Source organism: Mchenga conophoros, linkage group LG12 (genome assembly GCF_057382185.1).
Source record: "Mchenga conophoros isolate Kocher_MC1m ecotype Shallow Benthic linkage group LG12, M_conophoros_male_GT1.1, whole genome shotgun sequence".
Lineage (NCBI taxonomy): Eukaryota > Metazoa > Chordata > Actinopteri > Cichliformes > Cichlidae > Mchenga > Mchenga conophoros.
Genome location: NC_140537.1, coordinates 28,258,710 through 28,278,502, shown reverse-complemented (window position 1 = coordinate 28,278,502; position 19,793 = coordinate 28,258,710). Strand labels below are relative to the sequence as shown.

General features: G+C 39.6%; 2 protein-coding genes across 3 annotated transcripts in view; one reads left to right on the top strand and one right to left on the bottom strand.

The window, feature by feature from the left end:
• pi4kab (phosphatidylinositol 4-kinase, catalytic, alpha b) overlaps nucleotides 1-19,791 on the bottom strand; it is a 29,552-nt gene extending 9,761 nt beyond the window's left edge. The window contains exons 1-37 of one of the 2 annotated variants that reach the window (XM_085295026.1): nucleotides 19,594-19,791; nucleotides 17,914-18,030; nucleotides 17,261-17,354; nucleotides 16,864-16,952; nucleotides 16,690-16,762; nucleotides 16,343-16,605; nucleotides 16,111-16,177; nucleotides 15,244-15,392; nucleotides 15,060-15,125; nucleotides 14,848-14,944; nucleotides 14,521-14,712; nucleotides 14,315-14,415; nucleotides 14,067-14,196; nucleotides 13,268-13,397; nucleotides 13,066-13,161; nucleotides 12,758-12,941; nucleotides 10,696-10,799; nucleotides 10,312-10,480; nucleotides 10,169-10,219; nucleotides 6,471-6,579; nucleotides 5,545-5,681; nucleotides 5,320-5,453; nucleotides 5,130-5,212; nucleotides 4,972-5,042; nucleotides 4,755-4,879; nucleotides 4,585-4,666; nucleotides 4,285-4,368; nucleotides 3,519-3,608; nucleotides 3,229-3,348; nucleotides 2,340-2,354; nucleotides 2,100-2,192; nucleotides 1,851-2,007; nucleotides 1,611-1,738; nucleotides 1,365-1,523; nucleotides 874-1,025; nucleotides 341-448; nucleotides 128-255 (exon numbers count right to left, since the gene is read on the bottom strand). In XM_085295026.1, coding sequence (XP_085151152.1) covers nucleotides 128-255; nucleotides 341-448; nucleotides 874-1,025; nucleotides 1,365-1,523; nucleotides 1,611-1,738; nucleotides 1,851-2,007; nucleotides 2,100-2,192; nucleotides 2,340-2,354; nucleotides 3,229-3,348; nucleotides 3,519-3,608; nucleotides 4,285-4,368; nucleotides 4,585-4,666; nucleotides 4,755-4,879; nucleotides 4,972-5,042; nucleotides 5,130-5,212; nucleotides 5,320-5,453; nucleotides 5,545-5,681; nucleotides 6,471-6,579; nucleotides 10,169-10,219; nucleotides 10,312-10,480; nucleotides 10,696-10,799; nucleotides 12,758-12,941; nucleotides 13,066-13,161; nucleotides 13,268-13,397; nucleotides 14,067-14,196; nucleotides 14,315-14,415; nucleotides 14,521-14,712; nucleotides 14,848-14,944; nucleotides 15,060-15,125; nucleotides 15,244-15,392; nucleotides 16,111-16,177; nucleotides 16,343-16,605; nucleotides 16,690-16,762; nucleotides 16,864-16,952; nucleotides 17,261-17,354; nucleotides 17,914-18,030; nucleotides 19,594-19,791 — 4,345 coding nt within the window. The remainder of the gene's footprint in view (nucleotides 1-127; nucleotides 256-340; nucleotides 449-873; nucleotides 1,026-1,364; nucleotides 1,524-1,610; nucleotides 1,739-1,850; nucleotides 2,008-2,099; nucleotides 2,193-2,339; nucleotides 2,355-3,228; nucleotides 3,349-3,518; nucleotides 3,609-4,284; nucleotides 4,369-4,584; nucleotides 4,667-4,754; nucleotides 4,880-4,971; nucleotides 5,043-5,129; nucleotides 5,213-5,319; nucleotides 5,454-5,544; nucleotides 5,682-6,470; nucleotides 6,580-10,168; nucleotides 10,220-10,311; nucleotides 10,481-10,695; nucleotides 10,800-12,757; nucleotides 12,942-13,065; nucleotides 13,162-13,267; nucleotides 13,398-14,066; nucleotides 14,197-14,314; nucleotides 14,416-14,520; nucleotides 14,713-14,847; nucleotides 14,945-15,059; nucleotides 15,126-15,243; nucleotides 15,393-16,110; nucleotides 16,178-16,342; nucleotides 16,606-16,689; nucleotides 16,763-16,863; nucleotides 16,953-17,260; nucleotides 17,355-17,913; nucleotides 18,031-19,593) is intronic. The other variant, XM_085295027.1, reaches the window with a different exon arrangement.
• On the top strand, nucleotides 6,928-9,733 carry serpind1 (serpin peptidase inhibitor, clade D (heparin cofactor), member 1). Its single transcript, XM_085295028.1, has 7 exons — nucleotides 6,928-7,019; nucleotides 7,185-7,452; nucleotides 7,708-8,351; nucleotides 8,436-8,584; nucleotides 8,671-8,795; nucleotides 8,940-9,084; nucleotides 9,211-9,733. Exons 2-7 carry the CDS (start codon nucleotides 7,193-7,195, stop codon nucleotides 9,400-9,402), a joined length of 1,515 nt encoding a protein of 504 aa, XP_085151154.1. The 5' UTR covers nucleotides 6,928-7,019; nucleotides 7,185-7,192; the 3' UTR covers nucleotides 9,403-9,733.
• Nucleotides 19,792-19,793: the final 2 nt, after the last annotated feature.

The window sequence follows — 19,793 nt, the reverse complement described above, 5'->3', positions numbered from 1 at the left end:
AGAAAATAATACTGATGACTGAAATCCTGTGACTGTTTTTTTCTGTTCAAAGCATCAGTATAACATCACAGAGTGATGACAATGGCTGTACAAAAAAGTAATTCATTAATAATTACTGAAGTTATACCTGGAGGAACCAGCTGGTTGGCAGTCAGATATTTCTTGTCAGACTGCAGGCTGGCATAAAACTTGATCATTATACTGATGTCTTCTCTCAGCCTTTTATCTGTTTGAGTGGGAAATCTGGGAGCAACACTACACAGAAACAAACATAAAAATAAGTCATTAAACAGCTTTAAAGACACTTTTTCTTTATCGCAAATAAAACTAGTTTAATTACCTGAAGTAATCAAAAGCTGTGGAATAGATTTTTTCTCGCAGTACGTTCCTGATGGTAGCATTTGTCACCACATCAGCATGCAGAAGATTAAGACCAAGAGTCAACAGTCTGAAATAAAGCAACAGTTTAGGATTATGCATTTGGCGATGCTGCTGATAGAATAGAATAGAATTCAACTTCATTGTTATTGCACATGTTACAAGTACAAGCCAACGAAATGCAGTTTGCATCCATCCAGAAAGTGCTTTAGCGATAATATAGATTTAATACAGAATATAGATCTATTATAGGTATGTTACAACGTACACGGTATGAAGGTGTGTTCTGAGTATACTATAACTATAAGTATGTACAGGCTATAGCTGTAGTGAGTGTACAAGCTATGTACAGGCTATGAATAGGTTATACATGTGGTTAAAAATATGAAAACTATACAGATTGTAGATATACAATTGCGAGTATAAATAGACAATTGTAAACAGTTGTATTTGTAAACAAATACTATGATTGCCACAGTATTTCAAAGTAAACACCTGAATCTTGGTCCAATGGCAGCAATATGTTTGTTTATGCTGCTTTTGGATCCTCCTACATTCAAAGACAGAGATCTCTGTAAAATGGCGGTGAAAATCTCCACTTGGTCAGCACTGGAGTACTTGGCTATCTCGAACCTCTGCACCAGAAACTTGAAGAAAGAAAGAAAAAGAAAATGTTTATGTCTCCAACCTTTACCAGTTTGTAGAAACAAATAAGCTTTGTAGGTGATGAGATCCAAAATTCTTGGGCTGATCGACTCTTCCAGATGTAGCATATTAAAATAGATTTAAAAACTGATCAGTATTGACCTACAATATGCTGGACTCACTCAGCACCGTCTTTAATTAGATATCTATCCATTAAAAGTCAGGACAAGTGATGAAAAACATTCAGCAAAGAAACAGTTCAAAAGCAGCTAGATGGCCACATTACTTTTAAAAATGAACATTAAACAGCAAACAACACAATATTATTCTGTATAACTGACCTCTATCCAGAGGAAGTGAGGCACGACATCAGGAGCACAGGGTGTAGGTTGACTCTCCTCTGAGACAGCCAGAGGGCCAGCCTCGACCTTAGCCTCCAAGAATAAACCCATTTTCAGCTCTACTGTCATCTGCCAAGCTCCTGCCATTTCACGCATGAACTAAGAAGAAACATTAAAGATAATCAACTTAAACTAAACATGCATTCATGTAATTATTTAAACGATTTTAAGAGAAGTGACACATACTGGCACTTCCACCCCATTGTGCGCAGCCAGTAGCCATTCCCAGCAGGCAATGGCAGTTTCCATGCCATGTTCTGTAAACATCTTCAGAGGAGACCAACAAAGATGGTGCAAGAGCAGTGGATCGCAGTCTGAAAGCCAGACATAAAAACAAGAAAATTACTAATGAAAAGTGAACTTTATATAATAATTAAATGAATAAATAAATAACAGGCGTGATTTAAGAGAAGCAGAGCTGCTCACTTTTGGTAGTTATAAGGAGGGCAGCCATCTTGAACATGGCCTGGGTGAAGGCCTCGGGGTCTTTTTTATCTAGAGCACTGGTCATCTGATGGATCATCAACTTGTTGAGATCCGACTGGCTGTGAGTCGCCTCTGAGAACTGGATCATACCAGCCACCTAGACAGTACATAAAAAAGACAGGAGATAGCATCAGAGAGCAGAAGAGAATAGGAGTAGCTGTGCTTTTAAATATTCCCAGTATAGTTTACCTCTCCTGTGTACCGGTTTCGCAGATTGAGTGACGCCATGAAGTTGGAGTAGTCTTTTTTCACACATGCTGGTCTCTCTGTCAGCTGGGTGGTCTGAAGGGGGGAAAAAAACACAATGTAACTGCCAAATAACTGCATGGAAACTATGGAAGCATGAGCGACAGCTTTAATGTCACACTTGGATATACTGAGGGTGTCATGCCTGAGGCCTTTTTCTCTGTATTTAGTGATCAGACCAACCTGAGGGAAAGCAGCCTATGGTTGGGCACATGGTGGAGGACAGTACCGGCATAACCAGTAAGCCAAATGGGCAACCAGCCAGCCAGCCAACCAACCCACCAGTCCATTGCAGGTAAGTAACCAGGTAACCAGCAAATCCGTACACAGGCCAAGCAACCAGGTAGGTAGTTCGGTGCAGTTTAATAAAGACAAAATACAACAAATGAAGCAAATGAAAAGACAGATATAGCAGAATGCAGGCCCAAAGAAAATATAAGAAATGCCTAGCAAGCAAAATAATGTCACACAGACTAGTAAGCATGCACACATGAACATAGACATCTACAAATTGTTTAAAAAGCAACTAAATAAAACACACAAGCTATATGTGCACAACAAAAAAAATCAACAAGGACCTTTTTCTGAATACAAACAAAAAGCCGACGTCTTTGGCAAAGCTGCTAAATTGCACATGGCATGTTAAAAAGCACTTTATGTTGGACAGCTGTTAATGAGCATTCAATCAACAAACCTGGGAGGCCATTTAGAATTAAACATTCTTAGTTTGCAGTTTGCTCCAAGTACAGTGTGTTACTAAAATGCTCTTTCTCCTGTCATCTACTGTGCTCTAAGAATTCTGACTACACATATCTTTGGTAGAACTGTGTCTTTGCACTAATTTGCATCTAAACTATATATTAAAAAAAATACCGTATTGGTTTAGTGAATGTTATCTTTCTGCAGAATTGCTAAAATGCAGTAGATTCTATCTCACCATCAGTTTGGTTCATTTTGTCTACATTTATCTTGACATTTAGTTGGGGGTTAAATCCAATATTTACAGTATGATAACTGCGGTGATCAGAAGGATTTGTGTGAAGCCGTGGCTGTAAGTGTATCTGTGACTCACGCCTAGTGTAGTACTCTGTCTGTTGTAGCCTGCAAAGTGAAGTATGCTCTCTGTGGCCATTGCAAGGCCAGTGTGCTGTGACAGTCCTGACACCCAGATCTGATGCTTGTTCAGATACTCCTGCAAGAAAAATCGAAATAGCAGATATGACAAGAATCATTTACAGTCACTTATGCCTTGTTTACTCAAAGTAAACACTCCTTTTCAAAATGCAGAGGTAAAAGTTAATTGCTTGCTTAAAATAAATTAATAGTGGCCATCTATTAAATAAAAACTTAAAAGAAACTAACCTGTAGGTGGGACTTTGTGACCGAAGGAGCCCATTTCATTGCTTCTTTCAGGATCTCACCACAGCGAGCAGCAAAGTCTTTTACTATGCTCTAAAAGGAGTTGGGAAATAAAGGCATAGTGCTACTTTATTAAGAACAAGAGTGGCAATAATATTCAATATTTAGTATTTACTGTTATATTCACATAGATCATTGCAATGATGTTGTTTATTATATTGCTCTCTTTTTCTTTGCTTGTTTTCTCTTTTTTCTTTCTCAACAGGTGATCCAGGTGATTGATATGTGTATTTTTTGTCTGTTTGTTTTGTTGGTTTTTGTTTTTTTGCCCTTCATCACCGTTCCTCTTCCCCGCTGTTTTTCTTTCCCTACCTCTCTTTCTTTCTCCCTTTTCTTTCCCCCAGTCTGTCTGTCCCGTGTGTAGCAAGTGAAAATAAAATAAAATAAACAAAAATAAACAAAAGGTGAATCAAATAGACCGATACGGCAAGGCCGGGATGGTTCATTTGGTAAAGTAAATTCATTGGGCATCTTTCTTCTGATGGCAAAAAGAGTGGCGGACATTCACTGAGTAAAATTAATTCTAGCACAAACCAAATGCCACTTGTTTATTTAACTTCTACATTTTTTTAAGAGCCCAAACCTCAGTCCACCATTAAAATACAGTTTACACTTGATATGATAAAAAAGAACTCTCTCCCTACTATTGTTGAAGCCCATACTGTGCTGTCCTCTAGTGGTCAGAAGTGTAATAACAGCCCAAACTCACCTCTCTGGCTTCGTATGTGTCAGGAACAGTGATCCTGTATGGGGTGTCGGGAATGTCATAGTATGGCTGGTCCTTATGAATGTCCTAAAGTAAAGGAGAATACATTTTGTTCACATGAAGTCTATATTTGCATCTATTTAAACACTTCCATGAGATCTAACTTAAAACCTCTTTTTTTCGACCACAGCACACCGACTTGCTGACTCTGCATTATGTTATCGGTACAGGGACCGAGAACCAGGCACTCAAACAGAGAACCTGGCACTCTGTCTATCACATCAACCCTCTCCTCATACTCACAGCACTTAGTGACAGAGAGAGTGTCTGCAGAATGTCCAACATGGTCTTTAACACACGACCGCTCCAGAGTAGATGAGGGAATCTGGTTCAGAAAGAAGGATGTAAAAATACTTAGAAAAAATGATAAGCGAGAAAAAAGCAGACAAGGTAACTAAATGATTTCTACTCACGTCTCAGCCAAACCAGAGAGGTATTTGTCTGCTACTCTGCGGATCCTCTTGTGGGTATGATTAAAGTTCACCAACAAGAATTGGGCATGACGCTCTAATTCTTCTTCGTGTTCTTTGGTCTTTGCCTGAAAACATTAGAAACAAAATGATTTTTTAAAATCTGAACTTAATTAAATGTTGCAAGCTCCACATATTTTACTATTTAAATACCCCCTACCTTCTCAGCCATCATCTGAAGGAAAACATCAAATACCTTGTCGCCAACACAAATGATGCACTGCATCATGCCTGCAAAAAAGGAAAACTGAGAAAATGGGTTCCATATATTAAAAAGACAACAGGATGATTAAATTGATTCGGGCACAAAGCTCTCACCAGATTTGTCTTTCTGGATGGCTTTGTCTTCAAAGTATCGAAACATGACCTGGAACCTATCAGGATCATTGGATCGCAGCATCCTGAGAGAGATAACAGGAGGAAATTATATTTTTGCACATTTTGACCTCGCTTAAGCAATCAAAGTGAGAAAAGATAAGGAAATTAAGCTCATGCCAATAGAGCTGACCTCATGTATTCTAATCGGTAGACGGAGAGCAGGTATGTGGACATGGCAAAGTCTAGCTTGTTAATGAGGGCAGACCCTTCAGGAGGTGGGTCAAGGAGATTGCTGATGGTTGCCCGCAGTTCACTCAACTCCGCCTGGAGGAAAAAAAGATTTGAACACCTAAAGATTCATTCTGGTATTCCTTTAATTAAAAAAAAATAATCAAAACTATTTTGAACACTGTACCGGGGTGACTGTGTCGTTTTTCAGAGCCGAGTTGTACTGTAGCTCAGACCGCAGAGGTTCTCCACTGGGGAAGGTGAGAAGAGGAGACTTGGTAGCAATCTCACACACACCTTCATACCACTCCTCTGGCCAAAGCCCTAAAAAGACAAAATATATTTCAAGAAATACAGAAACATGTTGGTTTGCTGCTGTGAGCCTTTTTCATTCCACATATCAACACAGCTGTGGCAGATGTACCGGGACAAAAAAAAAAATAAGCTGAATCCATTTTGAACAGAATTTGGAACGTTTCTTTTATTTTTAGAATTTTACTTAATTTAACATCTATTACTGATCAGTTTCACTGATTTATCCTCAAAGTTTGTGCAACAACTTTGTTTTCAGAATCAGAATACTTTATTAATCTCTAAGGAAATTATACTCAATCATGTTTAATAATTTTACTGTAAGCCAGCAATTTCATTCTAATTTATAACTGTTAATGTATTTCTTTTAATAACTTCTGACTACAATGTACTACTGACTATGCATCTATTACCTTTCCCTTCTAGATCTTGTTAAATTCTACTCAGTTCTTCACTCCACATACCCCTGGCTACTACAGAAGCACCTCCTAGTACTTCTGGTTAGACACTGACACAGACCTATGAATCTTATGTTTATGGTGAATCTTAAAATTAAATTAAGTTTGTGACAATTGATCTATCTTTATATTTTTGGTATAAAATCTTCATGATTATTATATTTCTTGTAATTGTGCTTGTTTAAGTCTAAACCAACAACTACATGATCTATGTTTTATAAATGAAAGCTACAGATGCCTTGAGATTCCAAAACATCAGTGCTGAACAAGGCAAGGAGCCTCATCATGGGAGGAGCTTAACATATGAGCTTAGCATATGAAAATTACTTAATTCTTTGCTTACCTGATCCTTCCACAGCAAAACCCATGACCACTGAGTACAACCAGAAGTCCCTAAACAGCTTCTGGAGGCGGGGCTTGGCCTCTTTGATTGGTGGAAGCCTCCTGGTCAACTATGAGTCAAAAAAGCCAGACAAGACAGATAACAATGATTGATTTAGAGCAATTATCGCTTAAATCAATAATTTTATGCAAAAAGTGAATATAAAAAAAATCCCCCAAAATACTGGTACTTCCTTTGAGTACAAAAGGTTATTACACACTGGATATTATGCATACTAAAAAAGTGTAAGGCTTACAAATAAATTAACAGCTGCAAACAATGTGTTACTGAACTACAGGAGATTTAACTGTTAGTAAAATATATTCTTAACAAGTGAGCAGAATGGTGAAGAGTTAAAGGTTTGAGTCAGTCACAGGACGTTTTGGTCTGTTTGATCTGGTTTATTTGTTCAAGAGAAGCCCACATCAAAGTTCAGTGGTGTATTCAATTCTTTGCTCTTAGTCCTACAAACAGAAGCAACAGAAGACTTTACACCACGACTCGGTAAAGGTAAGACATTACCGTTATTATAGACAAACTGCTGTTATCATTAAAAAACTAGGTTAAATTTTTCAACAGCAAGCAAATTATTTCACATCTACAGATTTTTCAGCATCTAATTGAATCAAATCTATTTAAAGTGGTCGTGCTAAATATGCATTTCCTCTGCCTCAGCCATTAGGATGTGGGTCATCACTCTCATCTCAGCAGTCTGTCTGCTGGCTAGTCCATCTCGGGCTGGAATCAAAGATCTCAGCTCTCACTTCAGTGACCCCAAACCCGACCCCAGAGGCTTCGAAGCAGATGGCACAGTGGACATAGAGTCCCTACCCTTGGAGTACCACAAGGAAAACACTGTCACTAATGACCTATTTGATGGCTTTGAGGATGAAGATTATATTGATTTCGATAAGATCCTAGCAGCAGGCAGTGATGACTACATGTAAGTATTAGTGATTTTTTTTTCTACTAGGGTGGATTGTTTAAATATGTTTTTGTAAAAATACTTAAAGTGTATATTAACTGAAGTTAGTTTACAACATAAACACTTGTACACTTGTGATATTTTTCTTGGTAGTGTTGATGATGTAACTGTGTATACACATCACCTATGGGACACATGAACAAACCACAATAAACAGTTACTTATTATTCTACTTTTAAATGTTTAGATGATGACTCTAAGCATGTCTTTCAGTGAAGGGGATGAGGTCGATGAGATCGCCACACCAGCCCCCGACATTGACATCTTTGCCGAACCCTCTGACCCAAAGATTCGGCGTGCCAGACTTCTGCGACTGTTCCACGGTCGTTCTCGCCTTCAGCGCCTCAACATGGTGAATGGCCGCTTTGGCTTTAACCTCTATCGAAGTCTTCGAAACAACGTCAACCAAACTGACAACATCCTGCTAGCACCCGCTGGGATCTCCATTGCCATGGGGATGATGTCTTTAGGAGCGAGATCTGAAACCCATGATCAGATCTACAAAGTTCTGGGATTCGCTGAGTTTGTCAACGCCAGTCATCACTATGACAACACAACGGTGCACAAGCTATTCAGGAAGCTGACACACAGGCTCTTCAGGAGGAACTTTGGCTACACAATGCGCTCTGTAAATGACGTCTACGTCAAGAACAGCATCTCTGTGAAAGATACTTTCCGTGCAGAGACAAAGAATTACTATTTTGCAGAGCCTCAGTCAGTGGACTTCAGAGACCCTGCATTTCTGGCTAAGGCAAACCAACGCATACAAAAGCTGACCAAAGGGCTGATTCGGGAACCACTGAAGAGTGTGGACCCAAATATGGTGCTGATGCTACTCAACTACCTGTACTTCAAAGGTGAGAAAAAAAAATATGACATGCTTTCAAAAGACCCCTATGATTTCAACATGGCTATTTGACTTGATTTGTTTGACTAAACAGGAACTTGGGAGCAAAAATTCCCTAAAGAAATGACTCACTATCGCAACTTCAGAGTTAATGAAAAAACAAATGTACGTGTGCCAATGATGACAAACAAGGGGAACTATCTAGCTGCTGCCGATCACGATTTAGACTGTGATATCCTACAGGTGGGTGGCCAATCTTTAACAAAAATGTTCTCCCAAACAGGGACGCGTAAACAGCACCACAAAAAGATCAAATTTCCTTTTTTCAGCTCCCATACACAGGAAACATCAGCATGCTCATCGCCTTGCCAAGGAAGCTCACTGGCATGAGGTCTTTGGAGCAGGAAATCTCTCCCACGGTTGTCAATAAGTGGCTCAAAAACATGACAAACAGGTCAGCAGCTGAGACATTCAATAATGTTTTTCAGTAGAGGATCTTTTAAAGCTACTGGTTTATGTGGAAAAGTGGGAAAAAAAGTTCAGATATTGTTGCGATTTAAAACGATTCAACTATGACAAACTTCTATGTCCCCTTCAGGACACGTGAGATTGTGCTACCTCGGTTTAAACTGGAGCAAAACTATGACTTGATTGAAAACATGAAGAAGATGGGCCTCACTGGCATGTTTGAGGAGACTGCCGATTTCTCTGGCATGACCTCTGAAAGAGTTTCCATGAACTGGGTGAGCAACACTAAATCGCTGACAAATAATCTTGATCTGTGATCCATTCAGTCACTTGGACATCTTATTAACAGCACGCAATACTTCCTTTCAAAGTAATGTACAGATTCTGATTTCTCTCTGTAGCTGAAGCACCAAGGAATCATCACTGTGAACGAAGAGGGAACAGAAGCTGCTGCTCTGACTCAGGTGGGCTTCATGCCGCTCTCCTCTCAGATTCGCTTCGTCATCGATCACCCCTTCCTCTTCCTGATCTACGAGCACCGCACGAACTGCCTTGTGTTCATGGGCCGGGTGGCCAATCCCTCCCAGAGCTAAACAAAAAGTTGTGTTGCACAGCTAAACTATTCATGACAAGCCTGCTTAGAATGACCGACTAGATTTGGTTGATTCTAGAAGTTGACATCAAGTAAAGAATTTTTCATGCGAGTATAGCCTCTAGCTGAACATTTAAAGTTCTCCCTTATATAATTCAAAGCACAGAGTGTCTCTGAATAACTCAATAAATTCTTATCAGTCTGTTAATGTTTTATCTTCTGCAATGACACTAATGTAGAAGCGTGCTCAGAAAACAGAATTATGAAAATGTTCTTACTCTAAGGCTGAAGTGAAACAGTCAATTCTGTGAATAAAGCTTAATCTTGTAAAATTACTTTTTTTTTAACAAAAGGGGGGGTGCTCTAAAAAAGAAAATTTCAACTTTACTATTTAAATACTTAATATGTTAAGACCTAAAACTATTACTATTAATGGAAAGTACTAACTAGCACACAAGTGGAGGTCTATATATACACACTAAAAAAATACAAACTGAATAGATTGTATTATAATATTACAGTAGGCGCATAATGTTTGGGGGGGCTTAAAGCAGTAGCATTCAGCATTGAACTATAACACCGATGTCTGTACTGCAACTGACTTGGTAAATATTTGTTCATACAGTTAAAACCTAACTAACTAACACTTTGTATTCCCTTGCAAGAACTCAAACATTGATGTAGCTACCTCAGCTAACCTACGTACGGGTATTTTAACACTTACAAAAAGAGCCGTTAAAGGGAAACCCCCTATAACGGCTACTCACCACAGCAATGACTGGAATGAGGACTCCAAGATTTCCAGCACTACTTGATGCCTAGGGTGATAGAGAGAGCTATTAGCATGCCATCAATGTGGCTGTTACCAATTTCCTGTGGTGTTTGGATGTTTATGTCAGGAACCACGTACCTTTAGTGCGGGGCCCTTGTCAGAGGCCCTCTCGCTGGCTCTCTTTCCTTCAAGGCCCAGTTGAACAAACAGTTCTAAAAGGTTCACCAACAGTTCGTCCACAAGCTGCTCCCCCTGCAGGTTGGCTGCAATGTTGGCAAGTGCATTTATCACTGCCAGAGAGCAGTGCCTTGATGGGGAAACAACAGCACAGATGGAGGAAAAAGTTAAACACAGCTGCAGTACATATAGCCATAAATGTAACCAAGATAAACAAGCCTGTAATAACTAATCAGGCAGAAGTATAACATAGAAGTCTAGAACTGTAAGAACAAAGAAGAAGAATTTTTAAACACTGTTGCAGCCGCTGGTCACTCGTTGAAAAATGTGAGAGCAGATGCTGACCTGTAGCCATGATCTCTGTAGTCTTTGGTGGCTGAGTAGACCACTGAACTTGCTTTCACACTGATCTGCTGGAACAGATTCCACACCTCCTGGTAGATGTATTGCTACAAACAAAGAGACAAATAAAGACATGGTTAAAAGCTGGAATGTAAGAACCAGTTTTTAATAGTGGGAGAATCTCAAGATAACACGGTGCTGCTTACAAAAGTTACAATTTCCTCAACAATAAACATTAGTGGTAATAAAATGCAAAAGATCTATATCAGTTGGGCATTTTTGGTGAGATCTATTTTCAGTACTTTTTTTTTAAAATGTTGTTTGTCAGAATGAGGGCGGGCTTTTTCCAGAGCACCTGGTTACACTCCAGTGGAGTGTCATTAGTAATCTTGGAATCCTTTCTTAAAGCTTAAGTGCACTGAAGAAATAAACACCAGCTGACAAGTTTACAATAATTACGATGTGTCAGCATCTTCAGCAAAAGGAGCTCGAATTAACGCCTCTGTATTCCTCTACCACCAAATCAAGCTGCAGTTTACATCAGGGTAACCTCAATCGCCACTTCATTAGGTATACTTGTTCAACTTCCTGATAACATAAATATCTAGTCAGCCAATCACATGCCAGGAATTCAGTTAACTTAAGCATGTAGACACTGTCAAGATGGCCTGTTGACTGAGCATCAGAAAGGTGATTTAAGTGATTCGAACATGAAAAGGTTGTTAGCGCCAGACAGACTGATCTTGTTTCAGAAACTTCTGATCTACTGGGATTTTCCCCACACAGCCACCTCTAGGGTTTATCGAGAATGGTTGGGGGGGGGGGAGAATATATCCAGTGAGCAGCATTGCTCTGGGTGAAAATGTTTTATTCATGCCTGTGGTCAAAGGGGAATGGCCGGACTATTTTGAGCTGACAGGAAGGCAACAGTAATTCAAATAACCACTCTTCACCAACCAACGTATGCTGGAGACATTAAACCAGCACATTAAACCTTGAAGCAGGTGAGCTAAAACAGTAGAAGACCGCACAAGGTGCCATTTCTGTCAGTCACAAAGAGGACACTGAGGCTATAATTGGCACAGGCTAACTAAAGTTGGATACCAGAAGACTAGAAAAATGTTTCCTGATCTAAGGAGTCTCAGTTTCTGTTGTGATATTTGGATGATGTGATCAGAATATGGCACAAACAAAATGAAAGCTTCAGATCCTTCAGTCAGACTGGTGGTGGTGATGGCTTGTATCATAGATGTGCAGCCAACTAATCTTTTAATGGGTCAAAATCTCTGAGTAATGTTTTAAGCACCTTCTTGTATCTTTGCCACAAATAATTAAAGGCAGTTTTGAAGGTAAAAGGGGGACTAACCTGGTACTAGCATGGTGAACCTAATGAACGGGCTGATGAGTTTATATGTACTACACATTTTGTAGGCATTTAAGAGCGTGGGACCAAATATTATGTAAACAGCTCAGTAGCCCATCAAATAATAAGTATGGTCACAATCTCCTTTTCTGTCTGTGGTGTTGAATAAAGCCAAGTAAAGTGTCAAAAGTTGAATATTATAAAGCTGCAAAACAATCTTTGATCTTTTATGTAGAAATATTTACAGCTTAATCATTTTATCCTGACAGACATTGATTTGATATTTTGTGATAATTAGTATATGAATTCCTGAGTTGTCAGTCTTATGTTTAGTCCAAGTGTAAGGTTTGTGCCAATCTTAAAGGAATTCCCTCAAAGCATTCCTGAGGTATAAATATGAAGGACAGGATGACATCAGGATAGATATACCAACCAAAAACATGTCCAACACCACCGCTGTCGTGGGTTGGCGTAGCAGCACAAAAAGGGTTACTTTTGTTAGTATTTATACTTTTGGTATATTTAAGCAATAGCAATTACCAGAAGCTAGCAGTATTGTTAGGGAACATAGATTTTGTTAGGGCAAGCAGTTCACCTATGGTTTAATTTGTTAGATAATTATTTACTCCTTTCCCTATATGCCCTGTCCACCATGAAGACATCTAAAAATTGGGAGCAAGTTTCTCTGCAATGTCTACATACATTTCCTGTAATGACCATACAGCCAAGCTGGTCTATGATGAGCACATCCAGCTGTGAAGGAGGCTGGCAGAACTTTTGCTGAAGGATCTGAAGAATGTGCTCCATGACTTTCGGAGTGTCTCTCAGAGCTACTGCAATGTGGCCAAGTGCTCGAATGGTGTGATCTGGAATTAGATGGGCATCCCTGGAAGAAATTAGATTATTTATTTTTAAAGCAGTTCATCAGGGTATCTGTGTCAAGGACTTTGATATCACTTGGGTGATTCTAAAGCCTAAAGTATTTTGTTTTTACTAGAAATGTTGCTCACTTGTCATTCTCCTGTGAAATGTATAGACGGTTTGAAAGACTAGCCAAGAAAGCCTCGACTATGACATTGTCCATTGTCAAACCAGCTTTCAGACATCTGAGAGAGAAAAGGACAAAAATGTAAAAACAGAAAGTTAAAAAAAAAACAGTTGAATTATTTTTTAAATCTCAGAGGAGCAGTGCTAGGTGTGTTTGTATCCAACCTGCAGATGTTGTCAATGGAAATATCTCTGAGCTGTTCGTACATGGAAGGCTGGTCTTTCCTGTTTGACAGTAAGTTGAAGGTGGACTGAGAGTGCTCATTGGTCACATTTATCCTAATTTCTCCTGTGCCTGAAAGAAGTGTATCAGCAGCACAAACACATAAATATTAGCGCAAACAGAATACAAGTTATAACACTATGTAAAACCAAGCCAAGTGTAAAATCTAAAGAGCGCATTTTGTAATTTATAAATTAAATGACTTGTCTATAAAAACACAGCACTCTGTGGTCAGGCAAAAATCTATACCCTGAATTACATTTACAACTGTTCTGAGTCTGTAGCCACTCATCAATGAACATGTCTAGGCACGACAGGCGCTATTAACAATGACATTGTTATTGATGCATATTTGTCATTGTGCTCTTAGCAATATGACTCATTGATCTTTGCACCAACTGTGCTGTTCTTTGAATAAGATAGATGTGTGCTGGATGCTGTTTTCAAAGTGGCAATTGAAATATTAATTTCACTGTACTTTCACGCAGAAGTTGCAGGTTTACCGCAGCACAGTCATAGGAAACTTTGGTGCTATTAACCCGTGTTCAACTTAGAAAACGTCCTTTCTGTGTGAAGACTTGGAAGAGACTATGCTCTTTAAATTAAACTATATATATTTGCTGTGAAAAAAAATCCTAATTATGCTTCATGGTGTTTTTAGAGCAAAATTCTTATGAGGATAGGAGTTTTGAGTCTTAGCTCAGACGTGGATTTGAAGAAACCATTTTACACAGTAAGCACCTGTGTTGTACTGGCTGTGGTACTTGTAGAGTTTTATAAGAACAGGAGAAGGAACCACCAGGAAATCCTTGAGAGAGGTTGTGGCAGAGTGAGCAACTACTGGAAACCTTTCACACAGGCGACCCAGGCCCTGAAATGAAGTAGAAGACAGTCATAAAACCATTAAACCAATGCCCAGCACAGAAACAAAATGTCCAGAACCTTCTGTAACACTGTACTTTTCTACATTTGTATTAATATTATTATACCTGTAGGCAACAGATGAGCAGAGGCATATGAGCAATGATGACTTTACTGGAGGTTTTTGACTGCAGTTTCTCTGACAGTTTGGTACACAAATTCTCAGCTCCTGAAGAAAAAAAATATAACAGCATCAGCACCAGCAAACACATCCAGATCCCTCTGATTATGATGTCTGAATACACACTGTTCACTTTCTGCTGCAATCCATTACCTTGCTCATCTTTAACGGCCCACACCATAAGGTCCACGCATGCAGCGTTGGCTTGGCAACGAAGCTTGAGAGGGCTTTGTTCCCCTGGCAGCCCTCCAGTGTCATGAAGAACCCTCTGCAGCTCCGACTGACTGCTGCTAAACTGTTCCAGTACAAAATCGTGCACTTCCCGCACAAACGTTGGCTGCAGAGCTTTAAAAACATAAAGAGAGAATGAGTATTTGTAAAATAGTGTTCAGCACAAAATTGGCTGGCAAACAGAACAATAGCAACGGCAGGGCTGCCTGCTGTCAATGCATAATAAATACGCTCTCTTTGTTGTTTTACCTTTCATGTAATATAGTGTGTCCCGCAGCATTTTGAACACACACACATAGAGAGGGTCACTGAAGGTTTTGTAATAGAGGTTGATTCCAGGATTACACTTAACAACAAACAGAGGAGACATTGACAGAACAGATTACTTAACTGATAAGATCCTGTGTCTAACTTTGAATTTACCATTTACAATTCTGCACCGACAGCGGTCATATGCTTACCTCTATGACTTCTGTCATTGTGGCATCCAGAGTTTTCAAAAAGGACTCGGACACAAACTTCTTCACCTGCAAGCCAACATTGCACACAACTACTGTAAAGGCTCAAGATACATATACTGGATAAGAAGCAAAAGTAAAAGATTTAAAGGGTTGTAAGCGGTGTACGGGTAGTAGGCTACTGCACCATGGCAAGGAGCTGTCGGAGCAGATCCACAGGCACCTCCACCTCATTTTCTCCTTCCCCCAGGAAGAGTGGAGATACCGAGAAACTGGAGCTGACTGTAGAGAAATAGTAGTCAGGGTCGACTGTGTTGCTGTCTGGAAAATAGGCACCTGAAATCAGTGGGAGCAGAAGAATTATTAACAAAAACAAGTAGGATGAAATATGACTGTTTCCATTAGATCTCAGTGGGTACTATTTCAATAATATAGAATTAGTTCACTTTGGAAAATAAGGGTTTTTTTGTTGCACATTATTCTACTGAATCTACATTCCATAGCAACAATTAAACCTTTCTGTGTAACAGATTATGGCTTGTAATACTGCAGATTATAAGTGTAGAATTACTGAAATAAAACACTTTTTGAGTCTGTCCCAGACAGTTTACAAAAAACACATTCCCTGAGTTTGGAATGCAACATAGTTAACAGGAAATCTGTGGAAATACAGCAAATGTTACAAAACTCTTAATCTGACCACAAACAACGAATGAATTGGCATTTCCAAAATTATAGAGTAATACAGGATTGGAAATACTACTTCAGGCATAAAGCAATTAAAGGCCAATCTGGCATAACGTAGCAGCTATAAAACTCGGCATGAACCCAAACAAAAAAAGGCTAACTACAGTTACAATGTTTTTATAGTCTGGCTTATTACAAAGTTACAATATGGGGGATATTGCAGTTCACCCTAACAAACCTAAAAAAAAGTGCCCAGTTGTTACATAATGTTGACAGCTGATAATAATAAGCTGAGCTGAATTGCCAGACTAAACTAAAAACTAAGACACAAATATTTTTAAAGTAACTTCTGTTTCTTCAGTTTTACCTTCCAAGTAATGTGGACTAGGAGTTGTAGGAGAGCAGGGTGAGTGGCCTCCTGGATCTGTACTGATCTGTTTGAAAGCACATTACACAACTTTAATGGGTAACGAAACATACCACCATTATCACTGAATAATATGAATTAACAAAGCAAATAAAACTATGATTGCTCTGGATTGTCCCCTAATTATCCTGAACAAGCAAAACACGTCTGGAATCCGGCAACATGTACCGACCTGTGCAGATGAATCTAGGTTGGTCCCGGTGCGTCTGCGCAGAGTATCACTCTGGCACACTGTAAGAAGTGAGGACGGCAGAATAGAACGAAAGTCATTGAAGGATCTGCGCCGTACACCCTCTGTTTCCTCTGTAACGCATCGTGCCTGCGGAGAATCTTTGGGGAACAACTTGGATAACAGAGCTTCATCTGTGTGGCTGTAGCGGCCAAATGCCCGAGTCATGCCAAGCAGGCTGGGAACAATATACTTGCACAGGAAGACTGCAGACAAAAAAGAGCAGCGTTAAGGTTCTTTTTTTGTTTTAAAAGCTAAAGTCAGAATGTTTGTTGCATTTCTATCTATACCTTTGTCATGATTATCCGGTGTTTGGCACATATCCTGTAACGCCTGCATGACCTCCATTATAGTGTTCAAGATCTATAGTGAAAACAGTGCAAAAACAGTGAGTTAGCACTTAAATGCAATGCACCCCAACCCTGTGAATAATATAACGATTTATCACCACTTTTTAAATAGACCTCTTGTCTTGAGTCTGGATCCTTCTGAGCCACATCTGACAGAAGAGTCACTAGACAGAAGCTGAAGTTGTCTGCTACGGGGAGAAATTCTGAGGAGCAGAAAGTTACACAGACACAGTTGAATTGAATGCCTCATAAGGTTGAACAAAAGAAAAGAAATAATGATAAGCAGATTTGCCAAAAATGTAAACATCAAAATTAGAGCAACAGAGCGTTATGCTGAACAGAAACAGCAGTTCACAATATGCAATTCAAGTATAAATTAACCCATCTGTCTAGTGTAATATATCTCAACACAGTACAATTAATTAATAAGAATTGCTAGAAATTCTACTGCCACAAGTAAAAGGAGTCTATTGTAAAACTAAAAGCTTCACTATAAGAGGATTCTTCTTACCCTTTCCTTTCTTTCCTGAGCTTTCCTCGATCCATTGGACCCGTGGCAGCCCTCTCAGTAGGCTCAGCAAGTAAGAAACAAGTATGTCTTTGTGCTGCAGGAGTAAAACAAATCATTACACACCACAAACAAGTGCACTCTGCAGCATAAAATCAGCACTTTTGCATGCCTGACAAGCACTGACGGATCAAAACAACGAGGTTATCTCACACAAGAAAATCTGGGTCAAAGAAAGTGTATCACAGCTTTAAAAATAAAAGTAAGGCATCCAGCACTATGCTGTCAAACAGAAGGGAAGCTTTCCCAACTGTGTCTAAGTGTGATGAGGTTAGAGGCTTACACGGCTAACTGCATGTCTAATCGCCAGATTAATCAGATTATGAGAATAAGCTTATCACAGGGATACATGTAGTCAGAGGAGAGCACAGGAGCAAACGTGGACTAATAGTTCTAATACAATATTACCATTGCTATACCTGTGAAACAGAGTTTGATAAGCAGTTAGGAAAATAGAAAATTAGTATTGTGTCAATATGCAATGCCAATACTTCACTATCTAATGAACTAAACTATGAAATCTTAAATCCACTGTATTACCAGAACAGCTTGAAGCGAAATGAAAACTGCTCAGCTTTTTACTGACATCCACCCACCTGTAAGCCAGATTCCACCAAAAACACAGCCAATGCAATAACAGCATCTCTGCGACGCACATCCAGAGTGAACACACCACGGACTTCCACTGGACACATACATTGCAGCTTCTGAACCTAAAAGGCCAAAAATAAATATTAAAGTAACAGTCCAGGCTGCTAATATTCACACATCAAGCTGATTTATCTCACTTGACAGCCCAGTGTGTTTGTGTCACACAGCATATGAAAACATAACACTACAGGATTAGACAATATGTCAAGTGTTAAAACCTGTTTGTATACTGAAAAACAAGCATGTGTTACCATCCATAAGTCAAAATTTTGGGGTTATTTTCTCAAGTATTAGCCTTAATGACTTGAAATTTCAAGTTATTTTCTAATACGTATAACTTACTAAGGAAAAGTTTTGAGATACCAAAAATTTAAAATTTTAGATAATTACCAAAGATTTGGACTTACAGATGGCAAAATACTTTTTTTCAGTGGCGGAAGCAAACTTCCAGATGTTTCAGAGTGAGTGTGTGGTTCAATGAGAGTAATATTTGTTAGTCTTACACTGTTCAATTAAGTTCTACTACACTAATAGAGAGAAATCCCCAACAATCAGACAACCCTCCTATGAGCAAGCAAAAGTAGCAAGGAAAAACTCCCTTTCAACAAAAATAAACCTCAAGAAGAACCAGACTCTGGGAAGGGCAGCCATCTGCCAAGACAGCTTGGGGTGGGGAGTGGGAAACAGGACAAAAGACACTGTGAAGGAGAGCCAGATATTAATAATAACTAAGGGTTAAAAGTAAAGGGAGATATAAACACAGGGAAAGTGAAAAGAAGAAGAAGAAGAAGAAGAAACAGTGCATCACGAGAAGCCTCCATCACCTTACCCTATTGCAACTAAGGGATGGCTCAGGGTCACCTGATCATCTACCGGAAGACATCTGGAATCTGTACACTTCTATGCACACTGTATAACCCAGCAAGCAAGCAAGATACAAGCATTTATGATATCTGATAAAGTGCCAGGCAGTTTCCTCCCTACAGCTCAAACACACAGTGGAACTGGGCATTACATAACATAACCCATGATAAAGTTACAACTCTTGGTGACAGCTTTTTGATAATGGCTTCATTTGTTCCCTTCTAACCCTTTACTTTCATTTACAAAATTTACCCATTGTTTTTTTGTTTTTCAAAATTAAAAACCTTTCCTATATTGGTAAGACCCAACTATCAATCTGCAACAGGTTTCCAACTATATAACACATGTAGGCGGATTTTGGTAGCAGTAAAGACAAACAGAGCAGCCTGTGAATGAACTCCTGTCTCAAAGATTTCTCTGTAAACCTGTTTGACTGCAGTGCCGATCAAGCTTGACCGCTCTGTCCGTCCGATGCAGTAACAGGCACCACACAGCGACGCCACCTTCCTCTGCACTGCCCACTTTTCTGATTCAGTGTTTTGGAGACCACTGCTCGCGTTTTAGAGATTTCTAACCACGGAGACTCGCACACAAGCATACGAGCATAACTGTTAAATGTTAGCTTGGTTGTCATGTCGTTGATCAAAATAAGCCACCGCCTGTGCGGAAGCGCAGCTACACCCTGAACAACCCTGCCACTGCTTCTAATTACTAACATGGTTAATTATTGCGTGTTTTGGAGCTCACGCTTGTTTTCTCACCTTTTCGACCGGTGCGGGGCGGTGAGCGGCTAAAGAGCGGGCCAGCGACAGGACTGTGTTAAAATAAAACCCCCTCGTACCACCTCCCATTACGGACATGTTTACCCCTACATTAAACCAGCGCAATTCATCGCTGAGAGGAAACAAGCGAGCGGGGCTGCCTGGGAGAGCCGCAGTACGGCAACTCAGCAGGGACATTT

Excerpts from the sequence above, each read along its gene's own strand:
- serpind1 (XM_085295028.1), top strand. The coding sequence starts at position 7,193 with ATGTGGGTCATCACTCTCATCTCAGCAGTCTGTCTGCTGGCTAGTCCA. Across the intron at positions 7,453-7,707 it reads GCAGGCAGTGATGACTACAT|TGAAGGGGATGAGGTCGATG; the intron begins GTAAGTATTAGT and ends CATGTCTTTCAG. Across the intron at positions 8,352-8,435 it reads CAACTACCTGTACTTCAAAG|GAACTTGGGAGCAAAAATTC; the intron begins GTGAGAAAAAAA and ends TTGACTAAACAG.